The sequence below is a fragment of the Ischnura elegans genome, chromosome 1 (genome assembly GCF_921293095.1).
Source record: "Ischnura elegans chromosome 1, ioIscEleg1.1, whole genome shotgun sequence".
NCBI classification, from domain to species: Eukaryota; Metazoa; Arthropoda; class Insecta; order Odonata; family Coenagrionidae; genus Ischnura; species Ischnura elegans.
The window spans coordinates 131,389,458-131,407,759 of record NC_060246.1 but is presented as its reverse complement, the minus strand read 5'-3'; the positions used below and the strand labels follow the sequence as shown (position 1 = coordinate 131,407,759).

General features: G+C 37.7%; 1 protein-coding gene across 1 annotated transcript in view; it reads right to left on the bottom strand.

The window, feature by feature from the left end:
* The window catches only part of LOC124169976 (dynein axonemal heavy chain 3), a 227,678-nt gene that overhangs the window by 70,638 nt on the left and 138,738 nt on the right, over positions 1–18,302 (bottom strand). Inside the window, exons 36-39 of the mRNA XM_046548676.1 lie at positions 10,912–11,097; positions 7,890–8,116; positions 4,911–5,088; positions 164–400 (exon numbers count right to left, since the gene is read on the bottom strand). Of these exons, the coding sequence (XP_046404632.1) occupies positions 164–400; positions 4,911–5,088; positions 7,890–8,116; positions 10,912–11,097 (828 nt within the window). The remainder of the gene's footprint in view (positions 1–163; positions 401–4,910; positions 5,089–7,889; positions 8,117–10,911; positions 11,098–18,302) is intronic.

The following is an 18,302-nucleotide window of genomic DNA, read 5'->3' as shown; positions in this document are numbered from 1 at the left end:
GAAAACGATCAATGTAGGAACGATAGATCGGGATTCCACTGTACAAATAAAATAATATATTTTAAATGACATTTTGGGATACTGGTTTCTAAATAGGTTTCCATAAAAAAATGATTAACTAAAACCCAAATTGGCACAAATATTTACAAAAATTTTGACCCACCTGAAACAGTTGATATCCAGCTATGTGGGTAGCAAGTTGTGTGTCACTTTTTCTCCCACTTCCTCCTATACCAACGAGTAAGGCATGACCATTATCTTGCGCTAATATCCGACTTATTCTTGAAACATGCTCTATAGCAAATTTGAACATGACAAGATACATTGGTCTTTTACTCATCATATTGTATTCATCAAGGTAATAATCCATTTTTTGCATGAGAACTTCTAAATCGGGTATCTGCAATCAAAATAAAAATATTGCTAACACTTCAGAGAAGGAAACCTTATGCATGAAATATTTTATTCTTTTCTGGACTTCTTTCCTCTTTAGTCATCATAGTATGGCATGGCATTCTGTATTCCCCACCCCCAAGAACAGCTTCCAAACTTCCTGCTTGTGTCCTCCAGTAAAAACTCCCTAATCTTATCTGTCATGATTCATAACTAGGGACATGCAAAAGGTGGGGTTATTTTATAGCCAAGAGTGGTGTTATATTTTTACAAAAGTGATGTTATTTTTCCCTGAAATCGTCGTTATTTTAACTGCAAAATGTTTTATGCTGATTGAGAGCAATGCTTTCAGTGGCCCACCCTTTGCCCTAAATTTAGGATAACATTGACCGGGGATAATTTAAGCAATAATATACATGGAGTATTGACTGAATTAACCTATTTTTCATATTTTATCCTTCACGTATCCATATATTCAGCTTACATAGAAGAGAAATTACTTTTGAAAGTCCGTAATTTCAAATGAAATATTGCTATTGTGATCAAGTTGTCTTCTTTTAGATTTGTTCTCTTATCTGTTAACACAGTGCTATAGCAGAAAAGAAATCTTTCTGATTCCACATTTGCAGAGGGGATCCAAATTGCTCACAGGCACTTAGATACAAATGGTGTCTCAGACAATTTGAGCTTCGGAATTGCTTAAATTATATCCACTGAACCCCGGGAATTTTGCTTTTGTAGTAATTTCTGTAATTCTCCCAACCCCAAAATCAACTTCTCTGTCTCCATTGATTGGAGGCCATGAATTTTTTGTCTTTAAGTCAGGGTTCACATCTGTAGACGAAACTTCTTGGATGTCAAAAACTGCGATCTTTTCAAATACCTATTTTTCTGCTTAGGTCTTCTACCATACGAGAACTATGTTTGGTTGATGCCTTTTAAGCCATCTGCATAGGTATTGACTTTACAGCAGCTGCTTTAGAGGTTGTCATGTTTTGCAAATGTAATATGTGGTTTTATTGAAAAAAGTACTCTTATGAATATCCTCGAGGCTCATTTTTAACTTCCTTAACTCTTTCGAGATGGTGGAGTTCTCTCCTTGGCATGAATGCCTTTCTGAGCCCCAAGAGACTCTTCGGTCCCCTTTGTATGGAGCGTTTATGTTGGACATTTGTTAAGAAGGGTCTCATAATAATAATAATCACACACACTCAGCTCCAACCTTTTTTGACCCTTCCTAGTGGGGACTCTGCATTATCTCAGACTCCGAGGGTAGTTGGGCTCCCTCCTTTCATGGTTTATAACCCTACCAGCAGCATTGGTTTCCTGTCAACTCATGTTGAATTCATTTATATAAATTAGCTATATGGATCATTGTTGCTTGCACATAAATTGCAGACTTCTAATATAATTCCTCGTTTTATGCTGAGAATTTTCAAATTTTGAACTTTCAAGCGGGAGTACTGTTTCGTGTGTGGCAGGGGTGCATATGTGCATAACATGGTGAGAGGAGAATATTTTGGGGTTTTATTGACAAATAAGCCACCATTAAGTATATAAAGGGAGGGAAGTGTGAGGATGGTATGGTTTTTGAATAAAGATCTGCCAGGGGTACGAGGAGGGAGGAGAAGCATTGCCTTAATGGTCTGATTCTGCAGGAAGCCATGCTGCCCTGTCGATTTCTGTAACAATAAAGTCTGTTCATTGTCTGTCAGTTGGCTGTTCGTTCCCTGTTCCATGACCAAGAGAGAACAGGCAGGCGACTGTTCGTAGAATGTAAATTGGAACGCCTTGTCTGTTCCTTGTCTGTGAGAAAAGGGTTACTTGTCTGTTCCCTCCCTGTTAAGAAAGCGGCATTCTCTGTTCCTTACCTGTTGGACCACAGACAATGAACAGGCAGGGGACTGTGCGTTGTCAGTTCATTGCCTGTTTTCTTAGGTTGTTTGTTCCCTGTTCCTTGACCAAGAGAGAACAGGCAGGCGACTGTTCGTAGAATGTAAATTGGAACGCCTTGTCTGTTCCTTGTCTGTGACAATGTGGGAAGATGGTTATTTGTCTGTTCTCTCCCTATGCGCATACTTTGTTCCTTAACTGTTCGCTGTTGCTAAGTTGGACATAATAGACAAGAGATAATTTATGTTAAAATAGAATTAAAAGTTGAAATTCATTTGAATGATTGTAAGAAAAACTTTTATTGTGCTTTTCCACATATTCCATTAGTTATAAAAATCTTGAATAGTTGCAGAAAAGCAAGCTTTGTCATCATTAACAGAACAACCACTACATCAACAAATATTTCACATGCCTTCATCAAAGAAATATGTACTTCCTTAAATTAATACAACTCGGATTCTGCACTATGTCAATATAATACGTGTGATTTTAAAAGAGAAACACGCCTTTAAAGAATATTTATGAACACGATGATTTCACTTCTCACAAACAAACCTACAAGAAAGACAGTCCTCTGACAATGTTTGTTGGTTCTTATTGGCGACGTAACGCACATACGCATAATACAAATACAATACAAATCTCAGTACTTGCTCAAAAACTTAAGACACAATAAATTATTAAATAAACACACTCAAGAACAAATATCACTTCACGACTTTCACTATCACTGAATGGATGCACGAATTACTTAATTCGTCACTGCGGGAATTTAGCACAGGTTAAATAATAATCAAATAAATAACTGTTTTCTCCGCAACCAACAACTTCACCACAACACAGTCGACCATGTGCTCGTAAACTGTCCGGATAACGGTATCGGTTATTGGCGTCATTGTTTGCGTTTGCTATCTTCTATAGGTAGGTAGCAGCACCACGCTATCTTTCCGTCCTTGTTGAGAACCTGTTCACTAGCTGTTCACTGTTTTCTGTTCGTACCCTGTACCGTGAAACGGACTATGAACCGGCCCTTGCCTGTTGACTGTCCGTTCACTGTTGTCTGTTCGTTCACTGTTGTCTGTTCGTTCCCAGTCCGCTGAAACCACAGAGTACATACTCTTTGGCTGAAACATACGGCCCCTGCCTGTAATTGGCGAAGTAAAGTATTTAACGTGCGTAAGCCGAGCAGATAGCTAATATAATTTGCGTGCTCACTTCAATAACCGTCATCCGTGGTTGATGGTAATCGTGATAATGAATTCAACCGTATATAATTACTGTTTAAGTAGATGATATTTTCTTTGGATTCAATCAAACTTCCTTGTACTCAATTAAATTTGGATTAATCCAAATTGTTGTCCAAATTCCGAAACTTAAAACAATTGTTCGTACGTTGTTCATAATTTGTTCTCAAAATCTCCAAAAGGTTCCAAACTGACAGCGAACAGGCATCATTTTTACGTAAATCGATAGGGTGTTTAGTGTTTGTTCACTGTTGTCTATTCATTCCCTGTTCGGTGAAACATACTACCAACCGGCCCCTGCCTGTTAAAAGCTTGTTCACTATTGTTCCCGAAATGCTTGTTGCCTGCCTGTTAAGGAACAAGCTGCAAACAGAGTACAAACTGTTGGTAGGCTGTTCGTAAGTTGTTCCTACTTGTGAGTGACCCGAGATTGTTCGTTGGCTGTTTATACTCTGTTCACTAATCTCCAACAGGCTATCAACAGACTTCAAACGGACAGCGAACAGGCATTGTTGTTTCAGAAATCGACAGGGTGGGCTTAGTCCAAGAGCTGGAATGACTTAAGTAAGTTTGTGAGACGTTTGAGAAAATTTTTTTCAAAAATTTTGGAAAAACTAGGAAGCACTGATATTGGCTGGTAATTGTTAGGGTCAGCATGAGGACCTTTATTGTGGATAGGGTTAACATAGGCTAATTTCAGGTAGTTAGGGAAATGACCTTCATCAAAGGTAGCATTATTTATGTGAGCTATATATTATATGTGGGGTCATGTATATAATATTTGACTGCCTTCAAGATAGGGATGGGGATTTCATCAAATCCTGAAGACCATTTGCTAGAGAATGTATTCAAAGATTTGCTGACCTCAAATGGATTGGTTGGGAAGAGAGAGAAGGTCTTAGATAGCAAGGAACTGTTTGGAAAACTAGGATAGGTAGGGTGATCTTGATTTACATAGCAAAACATGAAGTTGAAACAGTCCGCAACTTTCAAGGGATCTACAACTAGAGTGCCAACAAAAATGAGTTCTTAATGGGTATTACATATTTGAGTTGCTCTGGTATAGCACTTAATGACATCCCAAGCAGATTTATGGGATTAGTGGAGAAAAGGATGTAACTTTCATTGAATATTTTCCTATGGTTCCTAACACGTTGCTTGAAGGCCTTGAGGGATTGTTTATAATAAGTCATTAGTGTGTTGTTTACATACTTGGCTTGACGATGATTCCCGCAATCGTTGGCTTTCGGCAACAAAGTCTTGAAAATTTTTGTTTAAAAACAAATGAGTAACCACCCATAATCCCAATCAAATTAGTCCTGGTCATCATTTGCAAAATAAAATTAACAGCATAAAAAGTACTTAATCATACACACTAACCTCATCATATATTTTAGGATCAGCATCAGGTTCCATGTAATTTCCAAATAAAAGACTCCTTATGTGATCGTCTTTCAATGATGGTTCATCAGGAGGAATTAAATCAGATAGAATTTTTTCCATTCTTTGCCTGAGTGAATCATAACAATATTTCTTCACAATTTCAAAGAAATTTTGCCTGCCCAAATGAAAGCAGTAGGAGAGAGTTTAATTACACACGACATTTGAAGATGCAAAACAGCAAATACATATTTGGAGGATTACTAAAGCACTTAGCAGGGTGTCCAACCAATCAAAGCAGAAAAATTCATGCATAATTCCAGGTTTCCCAGGGACATTTTAGAAAATTTCTGGTTAATCTTATGTGATTACAGCAATATATGTATAGTAAAACTTTGACTTTACCCACTTTGAGGGACCAAAATATGCACACTACAAAATCGAAGAGTGTAAAAATCAAGAGTTGGTATTGAGGAGGATTATACTTTTTAGATATACTAAACCGGACTTCACTGTATATAGATAAATAAATGTTTTCATAAGAGGCATTTTAAAATGTAACCAATAAATTGTAAACAATACATGTACGTAAAATAGGCCATAAAATGGGCAATGAACTGGCAAAATTTTATATGAAATAAATTTGACATAAAATATTTTTAAATTCCAGGTTAGAGCAAAAATTCGAGACTAAAAATTCACACATTATTCCAGATTCTCCCAGTTTTTCCAGTCCCTGGACACCCTAACTTAGGCAGAATTTTCTTTGGTGAGGGGGACTTGCATTTAAGTTGTACACTAATTCCATGAAAATTGACCCATCAAGGAACTGTTTGAGAAAAATATCTTGAGCTTACAGCTGCACACTTATTGCATCCACAGTTGTAATTAATGTGTATATATAACACACAATACTGTAGCGGTACGGACCGGAGCCGGCCCGACGCATCATGTTTTAACATCGCGGCTGGGGGGGTTACGTCTGCGCGCACACTCACAATTTTAGCATTTTTTTTGTTTAAGGAGTTCTATACTAGATTTATGTAAAGGGTTTATTATTTGTGTATATTGTAGTATATTTTTTTATGTATGTGAAATTGTGTGAGAGTGGATTTCCAGGAGAGGCGACGCAGTGGTTCTCTCCCGGAATGCGTTTGAAAACCCGCCTTTCGGCCGGGGAAAAAGAGGGCGTTGTGGTGCACCAGAGGTGATTGTGGGTAGTGCAGAGTTTATAAAAGGGAGAGACGAGAAGGATAGCTCTCTCTCCTACGGTCTGACACGAGATAAGTCAAAGAGTGGTGTTCAGTGACAAGCAGCAGCAGCCAAGCTACGGCACGTGGTGGAGGCAGATACGAGGACAGCTCTTCAGGGGTGGTGAGAACATCGGATAAAGGAAGTAAGCTTGGAAATTACCAAAGCCCGAATAGATCCTTTTATGTCCAGATTGTTCCCCCCTTTGAAAGTCCCAAGTGTGCTCCCCACAATAAGGCCCTAGTGAATTTACTGTTAGCTGGTCTTAGTCACGGCCCTGCAAGACTTAAGTGCGGCACGTGGTGAAGTTTGAGCATAATATCTGAATGTTAGTGTCACTTGGCGGATCATTGAGCCCGACTTCAAGACGGGTGGCCACTTGAACAGACTAACGCCCAATTTATACTTGCTTTGCACGGAAAGTTTTTTTTGTGTAAGTTTGATGTCACTATTTTTTACGTTGCTTACTCGCCAAAGAGCGTGGGTATATTTTGTTGTTGGAAACATCAATTTTTTATAATCATTGAGAAAGTGCTTTTGTAATTTTGAAGGAGAAGCCGAAGGTGAATATTTCATGTTGGAGGTGACGCCGATGGATTTTGGAACGGGGATTTATTGTGTGTGTTTGGGAATGCTTTAGTGTCAGTGTAAATTTTGGAACCTATGGTAGTTCAGTTATTAAAAATCAATTGTAAAAGGGATGTCATTGAAGTTATTTGTTTTGCTATTGCCACGATTTCCTTAAATCCTGTTGTAAGTGAGTGTGCGTGCAGGCACGAACAATTGGGGAACTTGATTTTAAGCCCGGATACGGTAAGTCTCCGTAGGGGCAATTTTCTATTTTGGGGGAGTGGAGAGTTAACAATCATATGTACGGGGAGATATCGAACGAGAGGCGAGCGGGCGGCTCTCGCGGTTTGAACCGTTACAATACATATTTTTCGAGTTTGAGATGGTACTCTAGCAACACCATGCATTTGCACAGAATCAATTTGTGATTGAAGACCAGGAATTTAGCTGCAAGAGATTTGGAGTGGAAAACAAAATCAATTAATTAGATGATTTGGTGATCTGAGTTTGTGGTGAGATCTCTGCCCAGCATTGATTCGCCCAGAGTGTAACCAAACAGATCAGCATGAGGCCACGGCGAACTCTCGACACTGCCCCCAATAACAGTCAAGCCTTCTCCCCACACAAAGCTAAGCTTGCCTTAGTGGCCATTAGTTTTGCCATTACTGGTAAAATGGGTGCCCTCGATTACTTTCAAGATAACTAGTTATGCACCTTGAAACATGATTGACATGTTGATTTTTCTTTTGATCCGTCAATCGTAGCTCTACAATAAAGTTTGAGATATTTTTCAAGGTTTCATGATGAAATTCACGGCTTTTTTCCAGGTTTTTTTTCACGGTAGACAAAATGCATGGTTAAGCGGGAGCCCTGTTTAAAATGAGATCCAGGGTTTGGCTTCAGAGATATCCCCTTTACTCTATAGATGAGTACTTCAAATGTAATTTTATTGATATTTGATTGTGAAATGTGCTTGTTGGTAGACTGTATATTTGACTTATTATCTGACGACACCTAATACGGTAAACAACATTTATCAAAGTGAATAAAATGAATTGATTGCTTTACATTGAGATCAATGCCTTTTTCTCCCTATCTACAGGTTTCTGATCATAGTACCAAAAGTTGAAACAAAACTCTATGTAATTAAATTCTTACCTGTCACTAACATCAATTAGTCTATCATAAAATACACGATAAATTTCATGTATCCACAGACGAACCAGTTTTTCTGGCTCTACCAAATGAGAGGCAGGAACTAATAAAATTCCTCTGATAACACGACTGAAATCCCGCAGATTAAATATGTAATGAGATTTTGCTGGGATTGGAAGAAATTCAACAATGGCACTTTTGTAGACATTCATGGTTCCCTCCACTACTAACTGAAATGAACAAGAAAAAATGTAAATAAATTCATTATTACCATTATCATTCAACTTTATGAACAGATAAGCAAGAAAATATTGGTAGAAATTAAGTCCAACTTTTTTCTTGTAATCATTCCGTCAAGTTAGTTTTATAATCATGAATATTGATGCAGCATGGGATTCTGGTTTACAGGTTTCTATAGTTAAGATGAAAACTTATCACAAGCATTTAATACATGTATTTTAGAATTTATCAACAAAACTGATGAACAACACAAACATACAACTTCAAATGCAGTCATACAAATAAAGTCACTAAGCCACAGTCACGAAACACCCTGAACCACTAGAGGTGGACAACATACAAACATGGTGGAAGGAGATTGCACCAATAAAATTCTCTTACCTTTAGTAAACACTGACATTGAGGTCAATGCGTTTTGTCCACAGGTCACCCATGTTCTTCTGGGGAGGCAGTGTTTGGGGGTTCTTAAGCGCAACTTTATGAAACGTGTACAGTTATTTGATTGCCCTACTAAGGAAAAGTGTCACTCAAAAACATACAGTCAATAAGGATGAGGGGGTGAACACAAAATGAAATATAGGAGAAAACAGAAGCAAAGAAGAATAAAACAAGTAGAAGCGAATGTAACTGTAACCATGGTTCACGTTTCTCTGTCATCAACATATTTCTGAAAATACTATTGAGTTTAACATAAGAGAGGGAATACAGCATATTTCTTACGTACCAAGTTTTCTATCTTGCTAAAATAACTGAATCACTAAAGTCCCTGAAAGTCTTTGTACTCACATTTTAATGCTATTGTGGATGCATGAGGAGGGGTTGGGGAAAATACTCTGGTAGCCAACAAAGGGGGAATTGAGAGCTAAAAAATCAGAAATTAAAATATCCTTATGCTATCAGAGAGAGATACACTTATCTTGAGCAACATCTCGATGTATATTAATGAAAAAAGTCGACAAATATTCACCATTATGACTGCAGTTTATGCACAAGCCCAAATTAAAGGTGAATTCTACCAGCATGGACTACAGACGCAAAAGCACCAGGATATTTGCATTTTAATGTAAGGCTACACTGGACTTATTATTTCTATCACCAGGCTTGTGAAATCTTTTATGACAAGCATCCAATAAGAATTCATTATCACCTGTATCAATGCCCGCTCACCAAGCATTGTCCTCTTGTAGATTAAGGCATTTGGTCCAACAATGTTCAGTGCTTTGATGCCATCTCGAAAATGAGATTCCTTCAGGCTTGCAAAATAGTAGTCCACTCCAGCTATCAGTTCATAATTTGAAGTGAATCTTCGTCCACCATGAAAAATTTTCAGTTTAAGGAAGATATGGAAGTCTGAACGAGCCATATCAGGTGAATAAGGCAGGTGTGGCATCAGTTCAGACCTTAGTTCATGTAATTTTGCCATGGCGACGGCACATGTACGCGGGTGTGCGTTGTCTTGACGGAAGATGACTTCCGAGCTTGCTAAACCTGGCCTTTTTTCGCGTATCTTTTGATGCAATTTGTCTACGAGCCAAGTATGGTATTCTCCAGAAACAGTTTGCAATAATTCTGTTTGCAGATTATCTCCCCTGGTGGAGAGATAATCTCCTTCCTTGTGGGGAGAAAATCTACTGACAGAATCCCATTCACATCCCAGAACACTGATGCCATGACCTTTCCAGCCTAAAGAATAGTCTTTGCTTTCTTCGGGAGGAGAGGGGAGGACAGAAATCAGCATGTTTCCACTGCTTTCACAGTTGTTTTATGTCTGGGATATAGTGGTGCACCTAAGTTTCATCTGTGGTCACAAACAGGTGCATTAATTCTTGTTCGTTTCTCCGAAAATGGGCCAAACATTTTTCTGATATGTCCATTTTCATTTGTTTTTGATCCAGCATCAAGAGTCGCGGCACCCATCTCGCAGATATTTTCTTTCATTTCTAATTCTTCAGTTAAAATGTGATATACCCTTTCAGATGACATCAGTCAAGCATGAGCAATTTCATGCACATTCAATCGGTGATCCTCCATAATCATTTTGTGCACTTTTGCAATGATTTTTGGAGTAGCGACACATCTTGGCTGACCATTGCATCTATGCTCTCCCGACCAAATTTAAATTCATTTGTCCATTTGGCAACAGATGATTATGAAGGAGCAGAATCCCCCAGTGTATTCTGGAAAAGGCATGAACGTCCTTTGCCTTCATACCTTTCTTTACGAAGTAGTTAATCACTACTTGAATCTCGATTTTTTCTGTCTTCACAAATCACTACGCAGGAACAGCAACAGAGCCACGTCACCACCACAACTCTCTTCCATGAGCATTAACATGGCATGCGTTTGCCGGAAGCAGTCTGATGGATATCATGTGAGCAACTCGTTGTACTAGTGCAGACCTCTCGTGGTGATTCTGAGAACTTTTGAAACCACCCCTGTATTTTAAACTAATATTAAATGATAACAAAATATTCTTATAAAATATATGTATGTTAAAATATTTTTTTGTAAGATTTTGCTGCTTGGGTCCATGGATGGATGGATTAGGTTTAAAAAAAAGCAAAAATGAGGGGTTAAGAACAAATACCTCACCACTGTTTGTCTCTTCAGTGAATTAAAATTAGTCAAAAATGGGTCATTTTTAAATAATAATAATAATAATAATAATTATAATTTTTATTCACTTTAGGCAAGAACATTTGCATAGTTTCGTCAAATTGAATCAAATTAAATTTACAGATTCTCCTCAGTTTCAATAAATGATGAGAAACAAAATAAAACCAACCTTAGACATTCTGGCAATATTGGAATCATAGCCTTTTCCAAATTGCCAATCAACAATGGCACAAAATATTTTCATTAATGTTTTGTCTTCAAATGAGTCCATAGAAATGATGTTCATGTGTCTAATAAATCTGCTGGTTACATCATTTCTTCCTCCACCAGGTGGTAGCATAGCAGATACGAATAACTACAGAGAAAGAACAAACACATTGGTTTAATTCTCCCTTTGATATCAACTTTATACGTGTGGGTTCATACAGATGTTCATACAACCCATTTACAACAAATTTCTGTTTAAAATGCAAAACCCAATATGTACCTGTCAAAACAAAGATCTATTCAAAATATCACTAATTTTCAAGGAATTCTTACCATTTGGAGGAGCATTTTAACTAGTTTTCTGCACCTCGAGGACTATGCCCTATTATATATTACCTACATTTTAAAAAGTAACTACTCTTGAAAATTTTAAAGCATAAAAGCATTGTTAAAACTTTCTTTAAGTGGACTCCAAAACCATTCCTTTACTCCAGGGATACCTCTGTCAACATTTCTAACAATACATTGAAACAGGTGTAATCCATAGCAAAAATCTGGACAGCCATTAGAAATAATATTTTCCCAATCCCTTTCCAGTCCTTTCACAGGAGGCATCACATTATTCATTGAGCAGCTCCCCCACAGGTCTTTTCTTAGATCTATTCTAGATCAATCTCCATAGAGGCACCTTAAAAGAGCCAGTATAGTGTTCTGAATTAGATTTCTCGAATTGCAAGCTATAACATTCTTTGTCATCATAACACCACCTGTTGAATATTTGCATTAGCTATTTCCACATTCAGTTGACAGTATTGGCCTTATGGAGAACAGTGTTGCCAAGCTTCCGCTCTGCCAGCAGGCATCCTGATAGTGTATGCAACTACACATAACAGAGCGCCAAAATGGTGTAGTTCAAAACGGAGTTTGGGATTGCACAACAGACGACGTGAATGAAGACATTTTTTACTTTATACTAAAATACCTTTGCTGCAATATAAAAGGAAATGTCTTTTGTTATTTTATATATGTACTTATTCAATATGCACAAGCTGAATAATTAAAAATCTGTAATGTAAATTATAACAATTAAGTGATAGATAATAAAATTTATTGCCAGTTCTGAATGCGACAAAATTTCTATTCCTTCCATGTTATGCATTTTTTTTTTGCTCTGGCTGGTATTCCATGAAAGGCAATGTTATGTAGGGCAACGATGGTTATATCAGACGGATAATTGGCTTTTCAATGTTGTCATGAAAATTAACTCTAAGCGAAATGTTTATGTCCACTTCCTTGACACACTGATTAATACTAACCAGTGGTTTAAATTTCTTTTTTGCTTCAAGTTAGCAGTAGGCGCAGTTAAGTTCGAAGTTCATATGAGGTAGTTCAGTGCAAATTCAAATGTCCTAGTTTAGTGTTTTAATACATAATAGGTTTATTCAAATGAAAACTCAAATTTTTTTGTTCAACACGTGAATTTCTCTTGTAACTGCCAGCACTAATACACTTTTGTTCTAATATGTATCAACACATACAAAACATTCCAAAGGAAAAACAAGTCGGTAACACCATTTATCCATATATCATCCAGAACCCAGAAACTCTTCGCTCGCCATATTGTTGCAAGCATTTTAGTAATTATATCACTTCTTAAAAATGAAAAACCTCTTGATAATGATGTTTCCGATTCGTTTGCAGTCATGAGCAAAGCCTTTATCCATAAGAGGGCGGTACAACATAGACATATGCCTATTCTACAAAGAACCTAAGACGTCAGAGAGCCAAAATTCCCTTTCCCCTATGGACGTAGCTGTAATACGTGTGCCATTTGAAAGATTGTTTTTAATTTATAATTATTACATTTAATTAGAGATGGGTCGAATAGCAGATTTCTCAAACTGGAATATTGAATTCTACTATTAAATCATAGCTCGAATACTAGAATTGCGCAAAGCATATAAAACATACATTTCTTCTTCTATTTCACTTGATGAAAGTATAAATAAAAAGGTACACAGCAGAACCTCGATCTATCGTTTACTAGGGGATGAATGAAAAAAAAAAACGATGAATGCGGGAATGTTTGACTAGGTTGCCTATGCAGCAGGAAACCCAGGATTTTTGCGAGTAATTGTGATTTCCTTCTAAGGATTCAAACAGGAATTTAGCTGATTGTTGGAATATTTTATTTTATGGTAACAATATGGGCATGTAGTTGATTCAACTAACATCTCTTTCAAATATCCGAAGGGGACACACCAACTTGCGAAAAAATGATTGCATGCCTTCTCGGCATTTGCACTGCTACGATGGATTTCTGTCTGATGTATACATTCTTATCTACCAAACGCCATTTCAGTGGCACGACCATCTGATACTCGGCTTCATACAACTTCTTAATTTCAACAGGTAGCTCACTTTACATCCACACCTGCTGTCAAGTGCTAGCGGTCAATCCGAGGTGTTTTGCAAAATACAGGCGCTTCTCCACCGGATTTTCTTCAATTAATTTCAGTCCATCTTTGGAAATTCTCACGAGATAGACAATGAATTCGAATTGCTAGCAGGGAGAAATCAAATATCCTGAGAAAATATCCCTTCGTCTGTGACTATGACAATAGAGATATATATCATAACTCATAAATTTTGACTTGATATGTTTTCGGAAAAAATACCGCATCAACTTCCAAGAAGCTCAGCTACAAGGGTATTGCGTTTTGCCAGAATGCTAAGTCTCCGTCATACATTTATTTCCTGTGTAAAATGCTTAAATAAAGTCGGAAATAGGTCGTGTTTGGTCTTATTCCTTTTTAAATTATGCCCACATTACTAATATTTCAATCCAATAAAGGTATAATGTCAATTGCCAAAAGTCATTGTTAGACATCTTTTGGCCTAATAGATGACTCATTCAGCAGTTGACCTCCAGAAATGGGGAACTTCGAAGCAGGTAGGCAGAAAAAGCCCAATGGGGGAGAAAGAGGGACGGCTGAAACACGATTCTATTATTCTCCTGTAACTTGATATTTTCTCTTCAAGCTTTTGATTTATGGTCTTCATAATACGAACCCTGCACAAGCTGGGGCCTTTTATTTGATTTCGGAGAAGAGGAAAATGACAGAAGAGGGGCCGAGGGCTGATGGATGGAGGGCGAGGGCTGATGGATGGAGGGCGTAGTGGATTTTGGGAATTGTGCTACGTAGTTACTATCCCACGGCACTGAGGTTCTCCTGGTGGAGGGAATCGGGAATTTTCGGATATTTGCACCCGATCATTTTCGGTTCCCCACGAGGAACTCTTTTCACCACTCTAATCCGCAAGTTGGCGCAAATTTTAAGCAAGTTCGTCAACTTGCTTAAAATGGTGCTGCATGCACTAAATGACTTGAGTTCTCTACATTTTTCCAAGTCAACTACAAAGGATGTGCGTGCGATGGTGTATGGCACGAAATTCAAAGTATTCGAGGTTGTACCTGTAGCATAATTATTCGAAAACTCGAATATCGAATACTTTCTAGTATTCAAGGTATTCGAGTATTCGCGGATACTATTCGCACATCTCTAGGTTTAATACAATTTTTTGAAGTATAGCCAACACACGCAGCTATTAGGACAAATACCCATGTTTGTACAGCTTTGTTCTCTTCTTCTCTTGACGAGGGTCGTTCAATAAGTCCTTAAAATGTCTGAGAGATTGTACTCTTAACATCAAAAATTAATTTTTCCCAGAAAGCAGCACTCTTGACTAATCAGCTGTTAGAATTTCACTTGTATTCATGTCATAGTTTCATTGTTGTTGCCAATACGGAACTTGCATATATTTCAGATATAATCAATAGCCCCAAAATTATGTAAAAATATATGTTTGCATACCTCGGTGAAAGTTTTTTTATTATTTTATGACGTGGTTTGCGATATTTAATGCATCAAAGTTCACGAGAATTTTCAAATGCAAGTGAGAATCGAAAACGCCCGATGATTGGCTGGTAGAAAAATGACGTCATATTTCAGTCAGACAAGGAGGCACGGCGGCACGGCCATAGTAGAGGTTGCATACTTGAATACCAGCGACGGCATGGTTATGATTCATTTATTGAAGTGCAGACATATCGGAGTTGTTCATTGTGACTTCAGGGCTATTATTTGACCTATTTCTCCTCCATTGAAAGCGATAGATTGCATAAAAATGAAGGAATATGGTTATTCCTAGGCTGATCCTAGCAAGCTTCCTGTTACTGATTCCATCATGATAACAGGGTATTTTAGTGAAACTGTAGACTTCGTCGGTGCCGAAAGTCGATGCCGAGAAATGGAAAGGTAGCTGATGTGCATCTGAAATGTTTTATAGTTCATAACAAAGTGAGACTTGCGTATAATATTGGCGAAAGCGTACACTCATGTGAAATGTGTATTCTTTTGGCAGTCCGGTCTTATGGTGAACTTATTTTCACCTCGAAGCTGTCGATTATACTTTCAACTTAAAAATACCTTGCCTGGAGGGCGACTGGAAGCTCTGAGGAAGCCAGACTATCAATGTTTCAATTTAGTAGCGATAATATAGACGAACTTCCAACACAATCTACCATCTTGTGACTCAAAAACCTGGAAGCCACTTCCTATTCTACAGAAAGAATCGGTCAATCGCACTTTGATCAATATAATAAACACAACGTCTTCAGGTGTTAATAAGTTACTTTTGTAATTAAGGCCTTCCTAAATTAACATTAAAATGTGAATATTTTCCAAACAGTCTTTAATACATTTTCTACATACATAGGAGCTTTTCTCACGATATATCTGAAACCTACTGTAAAGGCGAGCTCATCGTCATTGCGATCGGTTGTCACTTAAAAATTCCGTATCGGAAATCCTAGAGGGATGACCTTCGACGATGACCGTGATCACCTGCACTCTCACTATCAATGGAACCCGTGGTGTAAATATCATCCCAATCCAATTTCTATTTGGTTTTAACTGGGGAAAGAGCAACATATGAAAGAACTGCATTCTTCGGGCAACTTTGGGTTTGACTTTCTCTCAAACACCCCATTTCCCCTGTGGTGCACATCAGTCCTACTGGTCCTACTTTATACGATGGCCTGACAACCTTTAAATGGATCCTTGGTTTATCCTAACAACCAACTAAATGGAAATTGCTGATCCACACGTCTTCCTCTATCTCCACAGTTTCCAAATCGAGGGACGCGGAACATTCCTCTTGTGACTCAACTTTTTCTGAAAAGCAAGCAACGGCGTAGAATAAAATCAAAGAATGCTGCGATTCATTTTTTGTGACCACCTCTGGATTCCATTCTTTTTCCATCTACAACTTCCTTTATCTTTCGGGGTAAACTATGGGACAAGATAATGTTTAAATATTTTCATTAATTTATTACAAAATATAAGTTCTAAAAATATCCAAAAGCCATTTTATTAATCCGCACTGATGAGTGTAAATTAATGTGTTCATAAAAAAATAAAGTTCATGAAGTTGACAAAACGGCTAATTTTTCGGTGCGCGGAGTCATTTATTGCACTGGCCGTGTCTACATTTAAGAATTTTTTTGTAATAAAATAAATCAGAATTTTGGATAAAATTTCCTTTAAAATGATGTATAGTTCATTATTATAGCATGCAGTGAAGCCAGGATATAAATTTGCAAAGTACAGCGGCACATCATTTTGACGCCGACAGTAGAAGAAAACGCTGTCTTCTTGGCTGGCACTCGAATGCATGAGGATCAACGTTGCTCTATATTTTCATATCAAATTATCGAAAAATCTCAGTTTCAAGTTATTCAGTCGATGAAATATGGAAATATTATTTAAATTAAAGTTATCTTCGCTCACATAGCACACGGGTTTATCATTCCGTTTATTATACTCTTATTTTTCCGTAACGCTCATCCCGACAGACGGCATGCATCGAGGCTTTTCTTCTAATTTCCTCAGTGGGAATGCAGGCGAAAATTTTTTCTGGGGTGTTATTGCACAGAGGAACAATGCACCACTTGTAATTTTTCCTTATTTCAGCCATGTTCTCCTTTAAACGCAACGTGGCTCTTCTAAACCTGCAGTTACTGGGCTTGGATCTTGGACTCCTACTGAACTATGACGTCACGGCGTAAGATTAGTGGGGGTGGTATTTTTTAGCCCGCGAAACTCGGGAGACTTTTGGGAGTCATTTTCTAGTGTATAAACTGAATTGTAAGCGGAAAAAAGTATATTGCGGCACTAAGTTTTTACTGTAGTATATCAGCATACTGTTAATAAAAAGTATGCAATTTCCCTATTGAGGTGAACAACTTTCATTTGTTTTGAAAAATGGATAAAAGTGAGTTTCATGTGGTGATCGAACAGTTGTTTTTAACAGGGTTTTTTGCAGAGAGAAATCAAAGCTGAGCTGTATGAAGTTCATGTCACATCTATTCTTTCGTTTGCAACTATGCATATATAACAATATTATAGGCAAAATGTATTTACAATTGGATACGTGAATTTAAAAGTGGCCGTACATTCAAAAAATGAACATTGTTCCAGCCGCATCTATCCTCCTTCTCAGGAAATGGGGGCTGAATGCCCAGCACTAATTGTAAGTCCAGGAAGGAAAGCTTCTTTATATTCTATTTTTTGCCACGGCACGTCCATTTTTTTCCACTGATTTCCCAACATTAATCCAGGTTTCATCTGTGAATACAATGCGCCGCTGTTTGCAATGGTATTTTGAATTAAGTTCTTCTTCATGCGATGCTACTTTTATGAGCCCTTTTTCTGTCCGTGCACGTGCAATTGCAAATCGTCCATCTTGGGAAGAGGGGACTGAATGCCCAGCACTAATTGCAAGTCCAGCAAAGAAAGCCTGATGCAGAGTTTCTATGTTTTGTCACAGCAAGGCTATTTTTTGCACTGATTTTTCCAACATTACTCCAGGTTTCATCTGTGAATACAATGATCCTCTGTTTGCAACGGTATTTTGAAGCTGCCTAAAATAATTAGCTGCCAATGAATAATATCATTCCAGTCGATGAGGATGCTTCTTTTTCTTCTGCGTTCGTACCCAAAGTGTATGTCCTCAAGAAGACGATATATATACATATAATGTTGTCCTTTTGAAATGTGAAAGATCACTGTCCATATTTACCGAGCTTAAGATCAATTTTAAAGATGGAGGAGAAAGGAAAGATTTATTTGCCTTCCTTTTCACTACCGATCTCATAAAATCGTTGAAAATCAGTTTTCGAATTTCTGTAAGGGTGACTAATTTTTTTAAAGTCTCATAAATAGTCCATGGAAACCTTCCTTTCTCATTTTGTAAACAGTAGATTCCGAGCACCCAGTTGCCTTTCTCGAA